At 40.0% G+C, this 18,409-nt stretch overlaps 2 protein-coding genes across 2 annotated transcripts; one reads left to right on the top strand and one right to left on the bottom strand.

The window, feature by feature from the left end:
* The first annotated feature begins 9,887 nt into the window (after positions 1 to 9,887).
* LOC120287190 (CRS2-associated factor 2, chloroplastic-like) lies at positions 9,888 to 15,004 on the top strand. Its single transcript, XM_039299904.1, is given in 8 exon segments — positions 9,888 to 9,939; positions 10,775 to 10,932; positions 10,934 to 11,438; positions 11,531 to 11,658; positions 12,170 to 12,395; positions 12,900 to 13,027; positions 13,747 to 13,858; positions 14,308 to 15,004. Coding segments are annotated over 8 exon segments (1,749 nt in total). The 3' UTR covers positions 14,748 to 15,004.
* Positions 15,005 to 15,259: 255 nt separating this feature from the next.
* LOC120287649 (signal recognition particle receptor subunit beta-like) lies at positions 15,260 to 18,409 on the bottom strand. Its single transcript, XM_039300731.1, is given in 7 exon segments — positions 15,260 to 15,761; positions 16,627 to 16,744; positions 16,747 to 16,757; positions 16,857 to 17,005; positions 17,209 to 17,295; positions 17,761 to 17,843; positions 17,954 to 18,409. Coding segments are annotated over 7 exon segments (801 nt in total). The 5' UTR covers positions 18,117 to 18,409; the 3' UTR covers positions 15,260 to 15,571.

Raw genomic sequence — 18,409 nt, 5'->3', positions numbered from 1 at the left:
TTAGGAAAATATAGAGAGTACACGGAAAAGTTAAAAACGAATTTTTTTTTTTTTAAAAAAAAAAAATCTAAAGGCCATATGATGAGAAATGCAACTGTTAAATATTTGATGATTAAATTCTGTTGGTTTTTTTAGAAGATATCATCACGAGCGGGGATTTGAGTTGGGATTAGAATCATAAGTTTCTTGAGGTGCTCTATAATTCTAATTTGTTTTAATACCCCGTAAATTGACCATCATAGCCATTAGCCATTGGGCAAATTGAAATTTCTTCATGTTTTGTTATTGTTCCTTTAGTACGAAAACTAGAGATTTGGTTTAGCAGAGGGAAGATAAAGAATAAAACTTGAGAATTATAATCGATGGGTTCCCTTTTTAATATCGTAATAAATCATATGCTTATTAGAAAAACATTGCATAAATATTTAAAATATTGGATTTTCAATTGAATTCTGGTTTTTTTCTGGAAAAACTAAAGATAATTGGCAGCAAATTCAAGGGTTGTGGCAAAAAGTAATAAATTTGTTTGTTAAGCAACTAATAGAACTGCTCGAAAGTTCAAACGTTGCTATCGCGATTTAAGTGGAGGCCCTAGCGGTGGAATGCTGGGCTAGTCTCCCCCGAGATTTTACAGATAAATAGCAGCTTGTGGCGAAACCCGACAATGCTACCAAGCATCGGAGGGTCGTGTGACCTCAATTAGCATAAGCGAAAGGGGGGTCTGGCGGTTCCTTGGTCACCACCGCCTCTGCCACTTTGGTGTAGTTCTCCTCCACCTTGTGTGTAGGTGCAGTTTCCTTTCCTCATTCCACCGTAAACCTCAACCCTAACAATTCCAAATGCCCAAATCACCCACCCTTTCTCCGCTCCCACCCGACAAACCTGCCGGAAACATTCAATTTTTTCTACTCTATTGCTAAAACCCTTAAAACACTAACTATTTAGCAGCTCGTCCATCAAGAAGAGATCGTCTTCTATGTGAACCACTTTCTTCAACGATTATTGCTACTTTTGTCCCAATATGTAATGTGAGGATGATGGCAAGAGAAGATGGAGTCTCTAGACGTAAGTTACCACATCAACAGAAAATTACTATTCTAGTTGAAGATTTTTTGGAAGAAAATATTCTAGAATGCCAATTTTGCCTAGTGGGACATCTTTATCAAAACCCTACCTTCAATTCTCAAGCCTACTAGAAAACAACGAAGAAAGCATATAGAAATGAGAATTTAACAATGAAACCACTGAAAATGGCTTAATATCTTTCACTTTCAACAATGAGAAAGATAATCAAGTATTGGAAGTGTTGACACCTAATTTTTAGTCGACACATTAAAAAAAAAAAAATAGAAAATCGGGATTTGGGATTCTCGATCGCGACAAAACTCGTTTCTCGATCAAAAATTATTTTTAAGCGATTTCTAACTTGTTTCGAGAAAAATCCAAAAAGTCAAATAGTTAACTTTTGGATTGACTTTTAGTTAAACCTTGACTAAAAGTCAACCTCGGACCAAAACTTGGCTTTTCACTCAAAAAGATACCATCTAGTTTTAATTTCACTTTTCTTAAGTCAATTTTTCAAAAATCTAAAGATTTGGCTCAAAATCAACATTTTAGGAAAATTCAACTAAATGGTGACTTTTGATCAAATATTTGACCAAAAAATTAAAAAAAATTAAAATTCATAAAACATTTCCTTTAGTGTCAATTTGATTTGTATGTTGAAAATTTCGTAAAATTCAATTAAAAACCTTATTTTCCGAATTTTTCAATTTTAGGTTCTAAATCGGCCAAAAATAAAATTGTTTTATTTTAAACGTGGTTCCTTCTTTGACATTTGATTTAGGGACTATTCTAAATCTGCTCATGCGCTCAATTTCACAAATTGCCATGTTGAAAGACAAATCGCCATTTTAAGCCCTAGTTAGGGAATTAAAAACAATTCTTTTTGACTTACGAACGGAAAATTATTTTCGACTTATTTTCTTAAAAAGTCTAAATCTGAAGTCAAATTCAAGAAATTCATATTAGAACTTCCTAGTTTTAGGGATTTCATTTTTTTTAAGGTTAAAAACCAAACCATCAAGCTTCAATTGAAGAGATTTGAGCTGACCTATTCAAGACCAAGATTCAATTACATGAATCTATGTCCAATTTTAATATTAGACCCCAATACAATTTTGGCCTAAGTTTCGGCACTTTAATTCAAAGTCAATTTGTAAACAATAGGTGATCTTACACATTGATAATTAGTTGGATAGGGCAATTGCAATATTAATTAGACTCAATTTAATTAATTTGCAATTTTGACCAATAAATTACAAAATTGCTCATTTTAGCCTTTTAGGTTCAATTTTAAATACCCATGGTTTTAGTCCATTGTTTTTCATAATAATTGCTCAATTAAGTCAATAAATGATCCATAGATCACATTTTTGAAGTTTAATTGACTTAATTGAAATACAATTGGACAATTTCTTCTCAAATCATGAAACTTTTCTCTTCAACTTGGTCCTTGAGAGATCAAATTGTATAAATTTTGAACCCATAAGGGCCACAAGTACGTGAACCAACCAGAACCAATTAAGACCAATCAAGAACTGATTAAGACCAATCATGAACCAATCAAACCAGTGTGAATCGACCTTACCGGTTCGATTGGCCGTCGACAAGGTAGGCCAATTCGGCCCCTTGCCGATCAGTTCTGGAGCTCCGACGACTGGTTCAGAGGTCTTCACCCTGCCAATTTCACTTATACACCCTCAATTTCCCACGATTTCACAGACTGACCATTGAATTTCGTAAATTTGCAATTTGACCCATAATTAGGCCTTTCAGTGCAATTCTCATTTTTAGCTCGGATTTTCGCAAATCGAGCCTATTGGATCGATTACCCAACACCTCTAGATGATAATTAAAATTTTAAATTCATGTTTTGTCCACTAGATTAGGATTTCAACCATCGGATTGAACCAATGGCTGAGATCGACCAATTTGAGAATGGTATAAATACCATTTTCCCTCCAAAATGCAATGGGCTCATTTTATAGAAAGTTTATCTTTTGAACCGAATTCTCTCTGCTCTCTTTCTTTTCCCACTCTCCCTAACCGACTCTCTCTCTCTCTCTCTCTCTCTCCTTGCCGCTATGATCAGCCTTACACGGCAAGCTGCCGGCCACCACCAACACCCTTGGTGGTCTTGACCTCCTCCTCTCCCGGATTAGAGCAGCAACAAGGCTGGAAGGCGTTTGGTTTCATCCGCCCAATCTTCCTCAGCTGCAGTGAAGAAGATCGGTGGCAGAACGGATTCCAACCGATTCAAAGGCTTGATCGATGGCCGGCAGCTATTGGCTTGTCATCCGATCAATCTCGTTGTTCCCTTAATTGAGTCCTTTACCCTCTAGTGGTTGGGTTTTAGCTGAACGGTCACTGGAATAGGTTCGATGATCTCTTCTTTCCAGCAACCTTCAAGACCAATCCGAGTGGACCGATTCTACTTTAGATCACCAAATCGACGATCAGCAGTGATCCTCAGTTCCTCCGATCACCTTAGCTTCCTTCATCAGCTTGTGCTCTAGGTTCAGGTAGCTGGAGGTGAGTCAGATCTCCACTGTAGGCCCTTGATCGATCGATTTCCCTCCCAACGGTCCAAACCAATCGGATTTGGAGCCATGCCAACTCCAGTACAAACCAGAGTAATCCCATTATCTCTGGTGCTTCCAATCGCCACCAATCACTTCATAAGAGAGTCCCTGACCTCGCCGTGGTCGAGGATTGGCAGATTGGTCACCAAAGACCCCCGGTGGCCTCTTCTTCTATCGGTGATTTAAGCCAATCCAAGTCGGACTAGTTGTCTTTGATCATGTGAATCGATGCCGATCCGATTCAATTGGTTTTTGATCTAGCTTTTTGACGATCCACGAGATCCATCCGAAGTCCCTTAGAGGTTCGTTCATGCTCTGGCAAGAAAGCTTCATCTGATTAGGTTAAGAGTCAACGAAATCATACAGTATGTAATATTCTAAGCTTAAATCCAATGAAGTGAGATTAGAATAACTAACCGGAGTTAGGATTGGTACTTAGAGTTTTATAAAATGATTAGATATATTGTTGATTAGCTTAATCGATGATTTGCTGAAATTGAAGACTGATTGAATGCAAGTTCTTGATTGAATGATTGATTTGAATCTAAATCTACAAATATCGTGCGTCTGTGGTATGCTTGTTGTTTTGGCTTAAACAATGCCTTAAATAGCCTTATTTCAACTCGAGCTCTTTCAGACATAGAAAATAGAATCCAAGAACTTTGAATCAATAGGTTGCACGGCCCGAACGGTCAACATTTATCTCCTGAAAAATATATTACAATATGCTCAATTTCTATATATTCTTGATGCTCTTTAGGTACTGTCTTTAGTCCGCCTCAGATTTTTATTATTTTTTCCCTGACTTCTGTGTTCATTTTTTGATAAAGTTGTATCCATGAAACTTGTTCTTCATTTTCTCAAGAATGTCCTTCTATTTTTTTCAGATTTTTTGGACATGTTTTGGTAAGTCAAAACCTCTTAGATCTAGGTATGTATCTATCTGTCCCGCATTAGTCTGAGGCAAATTTAGGCAAATTTAAGCATGAAATTGAGTTTGCTTGACCTTAGGGCCTTCATGAAGAATAAAATATATATCATATGCTTTCTATTGATGTAGGATTTGTATGATTTTGACATCATTTGATATGTCAACTGCATATGTAAACGTGCATGGGTGCTGCTGCAACTAGAAAAGTTAATACTGCACATCTATTTTGCCATTGTCGTCATCTTGCCATTTTCGTCATCTTGCCATTTTCGTCATCATCCATGTGATCGCGTTTAGGTTTTGAGTTCTGAAACGGAAAATTTTTACTGTCATTCATTCCATATGGCATAACTTTGGTTGGATTTGTGCATATCCTTAAGTGATTGAAACTATGCATGCTCTCAGCTCTTACTGTAGGATTAAAATCTTGTCATGTGCATGCATTTTTATGCTTGTTTGGGTCTCTTAGAGGCCAAATTTCACGTTATTGCCTTCATGACATTTGAACTACATATTACAAACTTTGTGTGCATATTTAGTTCACCATATTCGAATGTCATTTCGTATATGAAAATCATATCACAATTGTGCTAGTTATACTTAGGAACCTTCAAGCATGTCAATATAAATCTTAAATCATCTTGTATTAATATTGAATTGTATGATGTTCTCGCATGCCGACTTAGGGTTAAAAGATTCCCCTAATCACTTGCAGCATCCAATTCTAAGCCATGTATGTGATTTTCATACCATTTGTGCATTACATGAATGATTTAGAGGCTTAATAATGTATGTCTATGTTCTGGTCTTAAGTGACTAACACGCACACTTTTAGAAACCTGGGTCTTAGAGCACCAAATTGACCTTGATTGAACCAGGGCCTTCGAGGAAGTTGTAAAGCACACCTAAAAATTTCAAATGCCGTTGATTTCATGCAAATTTATTGTCGTTAGGTCCATTTTTCATTTTTTCTTAATCTAGACTAGAACTTTCACTAAGGATTAAATTCCAGTCCTTTTTTTTTGCCCCAGTTTAGATAGAAATTTACCATTTTCGTACTAATTTTTTATAGGTATTTTTTAGCCAATCCCTCAATAAGTTTTGTTTGTTACTTTGTTGGCTATGTTGTGGAAAAATTTCGTGATTTTTAGACCCCTTTTTGTAGGTTAAATCTTGATTGCAATGACATGGTGTTCTGCTGTTTTGGCAATTTTCTGATATGTTATTGCATGTTATCTGATTTTTATAAAATCATGTTTAGCTCGTTTAGGAAAACTTTTTTCACAAAAACTATTACATATTATGTTGTACATGTTAGGTAATTTTTTTTTATAGCTAGTTCATCAATGGATATCACCCAATTTTATTGATTTGCTGTGCTTGCTCTGAAAATTCCTGTTATAAGTCTTTGGTTATGATTACTTAAATAGGCTTTTAAGCTAATTTATGTATGATATTAAGGCATATCATCTTCATAAAAATTGTTTCAAATCCTTCGATTTTCATTGTCAAATGATTTTTAATAAACTAATCTTCTAAATGGCATCTCGAAACCACTTTGGTACATGTGATGTTTCCAAAAGCAAGTCTTTTAAACCTCTTTCTCACTAATTGATTTATCTTAGGAAAATCACAATTTGGACCATATTTAAAATACCCGTGATGCTTGTGATTCTATTTATGTGAGCTCCAGTTTAACCTTGACAATTAAATGCATTCCATAGCCTAAATTTTCCTCAATCTAAAATGTCACCATTAGCCTTGTTTTTGAGGGGTCAGCTAGAAAACCCGATTAAGGGTTGAGAACCATGAGGTAACTCCCGTGATCAAGTACTCCTAAATTCAATTTATTATTTTCTTTTTTCCTTAGAAATAGAATGGCACGAAAATGATTTTCCACGCATTGCCACCTAATTTAAGATAAATGATCCCTAAAAAGTAAAATAAAAAGAAAAAGTGCGTAGACACCTTAAGTAACATGACATACTGTTAAGTACCGAAAGAGCACTAATAAAAATATTAGCATAACCCAAGTCCCCAAATCTAAATATCTAGTTGCGTAGAAAATCGAGGGACCACTCTCAACCCTTAATCGGGTTTTCTAGCCGACCCCTCAAAAACAAGGCTAATGGTGACTTCCGTCTTATTTCTAGGTTGACTTAAATAATTAGACCGAATAATTGAACTCATCACAAGGGCTGTGGATCTTGATAAGTGTTACCAAGATTTAGTATACTTGATGTGGCAGTACCCTAAAGGATAAAGTGATATCATCCTCATGAGCAAAGCGTACTATTGAGAGCGTTATTATGATAAAGGTACCCCAAAATCCGATATCCACACCCAACTTTTTCTCTCGAGATGTGTTGTCTATATGGTATGGATCACAACACTCCACTATCATGCAAGGTATGAATTTGGAAGAGTTCGCGACCATATGTGAGAGAACTCACAAAAGGTTCACCTGGAAGGAAAGATTATAATGCCTCCATGGATGAGAACCATGAGGTAACTCCCGTGATCAAGTACTCCTAAATTTGACATTTCCCTCTCCCCGAGGGACGGGTGGCAGGTCACAACAAGAAGGAGGACCCTCGTCTTTCTCAAATCATTTATTACTCCTAAAACTTTGGGAGCCAGATCCCTCCCTCCCTCCCCCTCCCCTCCCCTCCCAGATTATGAATTCAAAACTTGTGCTTTTTGGGTAAGAATTTTAGCCTCTCACTCAAATGAAATTTTGTTCAAATTATGGAAAAAATAACTAGCTTGCTGGAGAAAGTGCCAAGAGTAGTGAAAAAAATTATGAAAGCAAGAGTGGAGTTGGATATTCATGACAAACCGGGAAGTGGAGTATTTGGCTCAACATAGTAGCAAGAAGATCGGCTTGATTTTAAATATGAAAGATTGCCTCTCTTTTGCTAATCGTGTGGTAAAATTTGGCACTATGCAAATTTCTCGGGAAAAGTGCCAAAAAAGTTAAACCTTTTGCCTTTGTGCCAATTTAGTCATAAACCTTTTTTTGGTGTTTGATTGAGTCCTAAATCTTTTAAGTTGTGCAATTAGTCCTTTCAGATCGGCCAATTTTGACCCGGATTTTGCTTGGATGTCGGCGATTGCCGCGTGGCATCATGGCCCGCGTGGACAACTTTTAATAATATTTTAATAATTTTTTTATTTTTAAATATTTTTTATTTTTTTTATTTTTGTCTTTTTTCCTCCAGCCGGTCGCCGTGGTCCGGCGACCGCCGAGGCGATCACCGGCGAGGTGAGGCCGACCTCGCGGATCGCGAGGTCGAGCCTCGCCGCCATGGGCGAGGGCCGGCGAGGCTCGACCTGCGATCCGGCCATGGGCGATGGGCGAGGCTCACCTGCCAACCGGGCGAGGTCGAGCCTCGCCCGACCTCGATCGGGCAATGGGCGAGGCTCGCCCTCGCCGGATCCGGCTAGGCGAGCCTCGCCCATGGCCGACAAGGCGGCGAGGCTCGACCTCGCCGGATCCGGTGAGGGCGAGCCTCGCCCATGGCCGCCTCGCCCGAGATCAGGCCATGGGCGAGGCTCACCCTCGCCGGCCCTCGCCCATGGCGGCGAGGGCCGGCGAGGCTCGACCTCGCAGAATCCGGCGAGGGCGAGCCTCGCCCATGGCCTAATCCGGGCGAGGCGGCCATGGGCGAGGCTCGCCCCGCCGGCCCTCGCCCGGCGGTCGCTTACTGGCGCGTCGTCGCCGGACCTCGGCGCCCACTTGGCCGGAAAAAAATAAAATTAAAAAATATTAAAATATTAAAAGTATTTAAAAATAAAAAATATATATATTAAAATATTATTAAAAGTTGTCCACGTCGGCACCGATCATGCCACGCGTCACCGGCCTAAGGCGTCCGGTCAGCAAAATCCAATCAAAATTGGCCGGAAAGGACTGAATTGGCACAACTTAAAAGGTTTAGGACTGAATCGGCACCAAAAAAAAAAGGTTTAGGACTAAATTGGCACAAAGGCAAAGGTTTAGGACTTTTTGGCACTTTTCCCAAATTTTCTCTCTTGATATTCCTCATAATGAGGAAAGTTTACAATGAATATGGGAAGTTGTTTTGGAAGTTGGCTAGAAAAAGAAAATTTGGATCATAGCCCTTTCTGGAAAGTGGTCTACCAAAAGGAGTGAATGAAAATGGACCTTAAGAAATTATCCCTGAAACTCCAATACGCCAAAAGTGAGAATTGGCGGTGGAGGTAGTTCAATCAAGTTCTTCTCAACCTACGAGAAAATAAAAAATGCAAGGGATTGAACCCTTCTTTGCTCAACATGCTGAAAACAATGCACATAATTTTTTAATTTGAATGCGGAGGAGGGAATACTTTTGCTCACGGAACCCACCTGAGAAAAGGGTAAGGGCACGATGTTAGAACAAATCAATACATAAAGCATAAAAGAAAAGTGCAACAAGGAACCTAAAACCCCCTCAATTAAAAAACAGGGGGGTCCAGCTCTAATCAAACCCCATCTCCAACTCTCATCTAACTGGATGAGACCCAATTACTTGAAACTCCTGTTTACATATTTGAAAACAACAAAATATGGGCTTTGGTGGCTAGTCCTAATAAGCCCTAAGGTGACAAATAAAGTTCTTAAGTTGGATCAATCAAGGGCTGTGCACTATCTTAACAGACCAGAATTTAAGAGCCTTGATGGCTCAAGAAAGGCCCAAACTAGTTTTATTACTGGAAACATAAAAAGAAAGTGGTAGTTAAAAGAGTAAAGAAGCATTTATATTTCAACACTCTTTGTGATAAATTCCATGGGGATTAATGGAGTCTAGCCATTTTTTGGGTGATCTCTTTCATTTATATATTGATTTTACTTTGACATTGTTTGTGGACCTGATTTGTAAAAAAGTGGGAAAAATGAGACATATGTGGGTCACATTTATTCATGCTCCAAATGACTTTCCAAGAAAGCTCCAACTATGTAGCAATTTAAAGGCAATCAAAAATATAAACAACCTCCCTCAGGTTTGTTTAGGTGATTTCATTGAAGTGCTTTACCATTGGGAAAAGGTAGGAAAGAGGAAACCTAAACAATATAGAATGATACTTCTCTACGATTGCTTAAACGCTGGTGGTTTAATTGATATAGATTGCAAAGGCTATGCATTCACATAGGCAAATAATAGAGAGGGAGATGCTTTTGTAAAAGAAAAACTGGATCAAGTAATCATTCCTTGAAATTTCTAGACTAGAATTTGAAATACACATGCTACCCCCAAACACCAGATTTTTTTAGTGACAAATATGTCAAAATGGACTCTCTATGACGGAAAATGTGTATGAGTGAAGAATGTTACCTGAACCTCTTTGTGCTCTATGTAAAAGGCAAGTTGAGTTAAAGGAGCATCTCTTCTTATTTTGCCCTTGGCCTTAGGGATTATGGTTCAACAAATAAGTAAACATTCAAATCTCTCCTCACTGGTTAAGCATAACAAAAATATGGCTCAAACAGTTTCAAAAGAGATCTAGAAACTCATTTTCTCTAGAATTAGTCGCCTCGATCCAATTAGGCAAAATATTAACATTACTAACCTATAATAATATAATCACATACAATTAGTCATCACTCAAAATTGATCTATGAATTTATATATTCATTAATGCGGTGAATTTTTAAGAGATATTGAATAGAACACATTTGATGAAATGTTCACTTACATCAATCTATATGTCAATTTCATAATTAAATTGTACAATATTTTTAAAATTCCTCCAAAGTTGATCGAAATACCATTATTTGACATTGATTAGGAGAGTGAAGATCAGGAACGACAGAAAAGGTAAAGGATCCAGAACTGATTTGTTTGGAAAGAAAATGAATATTGAGAGGCAGAAAATACTTATTCATTAAGACGAACATGGGAAGGGAGAAGATGCAAGTAAATGATACTCAATTCTAAATCAAAAGGGTGGCCAAAACACAAAAATTCAATAAATAAAAAAAACCATCAAAAAAACAAAAGCATCACAACTCACACAATTTCTTTTCTCCACCTTTTATTTATTACCCTCAAAGACTACAAATCTCCCTCTGTTTCCCACCTCAACTGGAAAGAAAACTGCAAAAATCTTCCCAAACTCTTATCTCCTCCTCTCCACCATTTCCCTCCCTCCTCCTCCCTCACCTCCACCATCTCCATCAATGCCAGCTCTCGCTAAGCTACTCAACCCCAACCTCTTCCCCTCCCTCCCCTCCACCCGCCACCCCCGCCGCCGCCCACCGCCACCACCGGCAACTCCTCCTCCAGCCGCTCCCCGCCCATCCCTATCCCCAAGTACCCACCACCTCTCAAGTCCAAGAAAACCCGAAACCCCCTCCTCCTCCTCCCCCAACCCGGCCTTCAAGACCCCCCACCGCAACTCCCGCTACTACAAGCCCATCAGGCCCGACTCCCCGGTGGTCTCCTCCGACGGCGACCGCTCCGTCGTCGTCGGCGAGTCCGGCGTCTCCTACCTCCTCCCGGGCGCCCCCTTCGAGTTCCAGTACAGCTACTCCGAGACCCCGAGCGCTCGTCCGCTCGCCATGCGGGAGCCCGCCTTCCTGCCCTTCGCGCCCCCGACGATGCCGCGGCCGTGGACCGGGAAGGCCCCCCTGAAGGGCTCCAAGGAGAAGAAGAAGAAGATCCCGCTCTTCGACTCGTTCGACCCGCCCCCGGCGGGGAAGAAGGGGGTGAAGTACGTGGAGATGCCGGGGCCGTTCCACTTGGGGCAGCGCCCCAAGGACGGGAGGACGAGGGAGGAGATCCTGGGGGAGCCCCTCAAGAGGTGGGAGATTAAGATGCTGGTCAAGCCTCACTTGTCTGATAATCGCCAGGTCAATCTTGGTTAGTGTCCTAGAGTTTTTAGTTTACGTCGATATAGATTGGTGCATTTCGTGTTCTTTTTATAGATTTTGAGAAGTGTTCATGGTGTTTAGGTAGAGATGGGCTGACTCATAATATGCTGGAGCTTGTGCACTCGCATTGGAAGAGACGGCGAGTCTGTAAGGTCCGTTGCCGGGGAGTCCCGACAGTGGATATGGATAATGTCTGCCAGCGTCTCGAGGTCAGTTTGATGCAATTTCTGTTTCTTGTTCATGGCTTGCGCTGTCCGAAAGATACTGATCATTTTTCATTGTATCAATGCAATTGTTGTTTAGTTACTTTTTGTATGCAAGACAATGCTTTTAGTCTTTCATTGTATCAATGCAATTGTTGTTTAGTTCCTTACTTTTTGTATCAAGACAATGCTTTTAGCAAATTCTAGGGAAGATCCATCTTTTCCCAAACTTACCCGGAGTCTCTTGTAAGATAAACATGATAATTGGCAGTACCCTAATATCCCTTTCTTATCAATGTGTGAATAGATAATGTGCGTGTCAGTGCATTTGCATGGATATGCGTTTTAGCTTTTAGCTCTTTTTTAAATTTTGACCAATTGGAGTTCTTATGTTCAACTATGCTAATGGTTTAGGAAATTTGCCCGAGGATTTGATCTCTGCAGTTTTTGGTGCAATATCAAAGCCATTATTATAGGTTATTGCGAAAGAAATTGAAACACTAGTGTCTTGATTTAGGAAAAGACTGGAGGTAGAATCATTCATAGAGTTGGCGGCATCGTTTATCTTTTCCGTGGCAGAAACTACAATTACCGCACTCGTCCCCAATATCCATTGATGCTTTGGAAGCCAGCTGCTCCAGTTTACCCGAAGCTTATTCAGGAAGCTCCAGAAGGACTCACAAAAGCTGAAGCCGATAATTTAAGGAAAAGAGGCAAAAATCTTTTGCCAATTTGTAAATTAGGTAAGTGATAAATAATTCGTCTGAGCAGCTACTCTATAACCAATCAGATTCATGAATTATAACCTCCTTTTCTTCCTGTCTTACTAACAAAGAGTAGTTACCTGTTCGATGAATCCGCTGCTTTCTCTAGCATGTTAACTTGATAGACTGTCTGAATGAGCGTGTGAACATCTTCTGAAAGTGCAAAAAATATACATCAATTTGTATACACTTTGCTTTGTCTATACATTTCAGGGCATGATCTGAATTATGCATTAAGGGTAAATTCTCCCATCGTTTTAGATCGTCTATCTTATTTTATGAACTTGTTCACAACCCTCATAATGTTTCATCTTGATCAGTTTTCATTGGTTGTATGTACTTTTGCAGCTTCTAGTTTTGACTTTGCTCTATGCATTGAATTTCTTGTCTGATCTGCATGAGAGTATGTTTCTGCAGCAAAATTAAGGCTGTGTAATTCCCATGTAGTTGGTTCTAACCATTGATTACTTGTCTCTTATGCAGCAAAAAATGGAATATATTTAACGCTCGTAAAGGATGTAAGAAATGCTTTCGAAGGAAGTCCATTGGTGAAGATCGACTGCCGGGGAATGCATGCTAGTGACTACAAGAAATTAGGAGCTAAGCTTAAGGTCGTGATTCCTATCATATGCATTATTCTTCCGTGTCTGACATTCTTAATTGTCCACAGAACTTTCTTCATTGCCTGGTGCTTTTACATTTTAGTCAGAAGGCGCACCCATTTATGCTATTGAAATTTCAAAAGACCTCAAATTGATGACAATTCTGTCTTCTCTGCTAATTTTCTTGCTTTATAGCCTTACGGTTTGCCTCTGTACTTATAAAAAAAAGAATATTTGTGAAATCAGACTTATGTGCCCGTCAATGGACACGGACATTCTTGGACGGTCCAGTGATCCAGGATTTTTTTATTTTTTTTTACTGAGAGCCTTAAAGTATCCATATCGCTTCCTTTAAAGGAAGAATAACCAGCAAGTTGAGCTCATTGTAGACCAGGCTTAATCTTGCAATCAAGAGAAGGTCCCACAAGCTGTGTTTTCCCTCCTATGTTCATGTTCCATTAGTATATTTGTGACAGCGTATTGGCTGACAGTCCATCTATCCACTCTAGCTTTCGTTCTTCTTTTTTTGCCTGAAAAGTTAAAAGTTCCAAGGATTTTACGGACAAAATAGAAGATCAATTCATTTTTCACAGGGTTCATCTTTCTGTCGGGTGTGTCCATTGGAGATTGAGTTTATATTATCCACTTCACTTCATTGTTTCTTAGAGTTTTTTGTTACCACACAAACTTTCTTTCTTGACACTTCACTACCTTCTTTTTCCAAGCAGGATTTGGTTCCATGTGTGCTGCTTTCTTTTGATGATGAACAGATATTGATGTGGAGGGGAAAAGATTGGAAATCTATGTACCCAGAACCAACTGCTCCTCTTGCTGAAAAAGGTAATGTTAATGCAAGACTTTTGTAGGCAATATATTAGGTAATGCATGCATTAACTAAAGACAACGGTGACTTTTTTCTAGTCCTTGAGAGTGAAGTTTTGTCTAAGGGAAGTCATAAACCTAATTGCCCGTTGTAGCCCCAAGCTATGTAGCTAGGCATTGGGGAAAGATAAATTCACCTGAGCTTCGCCAAAATTCTGTTGATGGCGTCACCTGAGGTGATGGAGGAAATCACCGGTACTGTGTGATGCTAGGCAGTCTGTATATGTGAAACTCATGGCATCTTCACTGCTTATCTGAAGTTGGCATGCTAACAGCTTGATCATCTCTTCACAATAGTTTCTGGTTCCTATGTGTCTATCGTGCCATACATATTCTTTTGTCAGTTATCTCCTTGTTTCCTTGCGGGCATAATATGTTTCTGTTCTGACTGGATCATCAATTTTCAGGCGAAACTGATGATGCTTGCAAGGTTAGAGATGTGAATAAAGTCATTTCTAGCCCTAAAATGACATCCTTATGGGAGCGTGCAATTCAAACAAGCAAGGCATTGTTGCTAAATGACTTAAACCTCAGCCCTGATGATCTTTTAAAGAGAGTGGAGGAGTTTGAAGGGATCACACAGGCTACGGAGCATTCATACCCTGCATTAGTTTTGTCAAGTGAACGCGCCACTGGTAGTTCAGTGGCAGCATATGAAGATGGTTCTACTTCTCAAAGTGAGGACTATGGCGAGGATGGCTTTCCTTTCGGTGACAGTGATGAGTATGATGATTTTTGCGAGGATGATCCCTTTGAAGAGGCAGACTGGTCGGCTCCCCTCGGATCATTACCTGTTGATCGTTTAACGGAGAAACTTTCCCAGGATCAGAAAAGACCAGATAGTTAACCTTCAAAATCGAGATGTTGAAATGGAATCATATTATGGTTGGGTCATCTTCGATTTTAATCGCATAAAGATGGCATTTTCACCCATAAAATGGACCTGAAATTTCATTCATTGCAACTGAAACATGTCTCAAATGTATAGCTAAATGTGTAGCAAGGTTGTTATGTGATCTTCGGGTCATGTAATGAGAATGTTGGTAGACATTTGTACTGCCACAAGCATTTCATAGAATCCGTACATCACTATTTTCTTGAACAGCCTTGATATGACCTTTGCATCTATGCACGCAAGGCAAGTGATATGGAAGAGGACCTGTAATAGGTCTTAAAGGATCCCGATTGTTTCTTCTGATTCAAAGTAGGTTGTGTCAGAAACAGGACTTATCGATATGTCGGATCTTCGCATTATATCTCTAAGAAACAACCAACTGTTCATTAAAGTATATATATATATATATATATATATATATATATATATATATATATATATATAGAAGCATACGGCACCAAAAGTCCAAGGCAAAGTACAGAATAAAGCTGTGAGTGAAGAAATTGGACACCACAACCCCATATCCACAATCATTTTACAGTACCCAGAAGAGCCATGGGTAATCAAAGCCCCATCTAACTGAAAGAATCAATTCTACCATATTTGGACAATCGCAGTCAAAGCCCCTGAAAGAAGGGGAAAAAAATTTGTCCTCAACAATATTCTTCATTGTACTCTGCCTCAAGCACCTAAGTAGGAATTTTACAGCTTCTCGATGTTCATCTGATAATCACAGCAAGTTCACCGGACGTCTAATGCCTGAAGGTGTACCGTTGTTAGGGCTTTACATGTTCCCTAATGAACTCTTCCACTTGAGCTATTTCTCCTGTCAGACCAGAAGCTTCCGCGACTGTAACCCTGTTGTGGCACTGAGTAAATGCAAAAGCTTCTCCCGATATTCCAAGGGTGAAGTCATTGGCAATATCAGCTGCTGATATTGCACTTCTTGATGCCCTTAATTTGTCACTGTCGATAAAGAGAGGCAAATCTATAAGAACAAAGGCCACGAGTTGTCCATGTACATATGTGCAGTATTCATGAATCAGATTACGATATCACAGAATTGAGCAGAATACCAATTTGTAACTGGTCTCAGACATTCAACAAGAATGAGGAATTTATTTATTTATATTACGATCCTGTGAGTCTCCAGTAAGTTTTGGTCACAATCATCAAGATAGGTCTTAGTATTTAACATTGTACTTCATGCCACATCGCCATAATTCTATTAGTGCTGTGGACTTGTATAACTACATTTCTATACTCTGAATTTTTTTATTTTTTTTACTGTATTCACCGATGAATGTACTCGTTGATAGAATAGAAAAAATTTACTTGCTTTTAGAGATCATAAACAAAAGATTGTGCGTATAACCACTTTTCACGAATTCCACACCTACTTGGGAAAAAAGGTTGTGTTTCTAATGGAAGAAATGTAGTTGGGCGTAAACTTCCACTCCTCAGGAGATCATTTAACATGGGCTTGTCTAGACAGCCTCTATGCATGGTGCAATTGGTGGTAAAGACTCATCCAGCACAGTAAACATAACTTTTGTGCTGGAAAATCAGTTTGAACGGGTTGTAATTTTACTATATAAAAATATCATTTATCGCACTTCATGTGGATTTACCAATACAAAAAACACAATTACTGTATCTTGGATTTGTGAACCACACTAGGGAATGGTACGCCAACACATAAAATGTAATCTAAATGATAACATCAAGTTTGTTTATGGCAGGCAATATAGTTCTCATCGATGCCACTTGAAGCACGCAAGAAAGTAGATAATCTCAGCTAAAAAGCAAAGTCAAGAATATGAAACCATACAGTTCCTTCTCCAGTTGCTTGCGAATGAAGTCCTTAGTATGTGCAGTCACTTTGTCAGTCTTATTGCACAGGATGCAGATGGGAATTTTCTTCTTGACAACACTGGCATTTGTCAAATATCATACAGGTACCTATTTTTAAGATTTTGAGCTGTCAGTCACAATAGAATACATCACAATGCGCCAAGAGCACAAGTTAATCCAAACTATGTGGAAGGACGCAGTACATACTCGGAAGCTGAACGGCAATTTGGCAAAAAATCCAGCGCGTCAACAACAAAAACTATGCCAGCAGCCAGTGGCAAAACCTCATCTAGTTTGGGCCTCAGACGAGAATGCCCAGGAACATCAATGACATGAACAGGTCTTATTTTGCCTTTCTGGAAGGAGACAGATGGATTCATCAACATTACGACAAAACCATCACCAAAGCAAGTATATGGACACGTCTCTAGATACCGGACATCTCGGCAGCAGATAACTATTGTGAAGATGTCAAGGCGAAACATCAAGAGCTCTTTAAAGTGATGACAAAAATAGTATCAATATACTGCAGATGCAAGCATAGGAAAAAATTAATGACCTTCGAGGTCTCGGAGTGCAGCACGAAAGTGCCCTCATTTGGCTCCATCGAAGTGACCGTGCCCTGATGCGAAGATCCATCTCGCAGCTGACATGGACATCAGAAGGTGAGAAAAGTCTTCAAGAAACAAAACGCTAAAGCAGTAAAACTAAAACATTTATCACAAGTATGATAAGAACAGAGACGTAGACGGGATAAGTTGGTCGAACAATTCAGACCAGACGCATTCAATTTAAGAAGAAAGGATCCTCAAATTCAAAACCCACTACCAAGAGATCTAGCTCCTCACAGAATTTCGCATGTTAACCAGAGCCCAAACCACAAGACCAGAACTTTGCAGAGAAACTACTCATAAGCTCCAAAAAAGACACATTTCGAGCAATGTTCAACTCGATTTCTCTCGATCAATCACATCCCGTAGAACCCACATCTTCATGACAAGCCATAAGGGCACAATTCAAAATGCCAATTCCCCTCAAGAACTCGATTGCAACCAAGATTCCGAAAACCCAATTGTTCAAAACCAAAAGGGGCACGTGGAAAGGTGCTCACTTGATGAAAGAGGACGGTCTTGCCGCTCCCGCTGAGCCCCGCGAGCACGATGGTGTTGGACTTCTTCCGCTTAAACAGCCTCACTGCAACCCCCCCAAAAAAAGGAAAAAAAAAAAAATTACTCCCATCGCAATGCCGACCTCCGAAGAAGGAGATTTAGGGCTAAATCAGCAGCTAGGGGGACGGGACTTACGGGAGAGGAGGAAGAGGGCGGTGAGGGAGAGGACGGCGATGGCGGCGTAGAGCTGGGCGGGGGGGATCTGGTGGACGTGCTGGAGGCAGGGGTGGAGCAATTCCCGGAGCTGGCCGGCCCAGTCCTCGAGCTGCACCTTCCATCGCTCCATCCCTTCTTCCATTTCCCCTCGCTCTTCTCTCTCTAGATCGCGACGAGAGAAGCTGATCAGATCAGCGAAGAGAGAGAAGCCCTAGACGACGATGACGACGATGACGACGGCGATGGCGATGGCGATGAGGATTTTGGGCGATTCTTCTCCTCCTGGGAATCGAGCGAGAAATTTCCAGCGAGACGGAAAAAGGGGGCACGCGGTCTTCGCAGCTGGACCGAGGGCATAACCGTAATTTCGGCTTTGGCCTTTTTGGCGTTCTTTTTGTCCTCCCCCTCGTTTGAAGTTTGAACTTCTCCTCGAAG

This window comes from Eucalyptus grandis, chromosome 8 (assembly GCF_016545825.1).
Source record: "Eucalyptus grandis isolate ANBG69807.140 chromosome 8, ASM1654582v1, whole genome shotgun sequence".
In the NCBI taxonomy this organism is placed as follows: domain Eukaryota; kingdom Viridiplantae; phylum Streptophyta; class Magnoliopsida; order Myrtales; family Myrtaceae; genus Eucalyptus; species Eucalyptus grandis.
The sequence above is the reverse complement of the archived record's forward strand: the minus strand, read 5'-3'. Positions and strand labels throughout refer to the sequence as shown.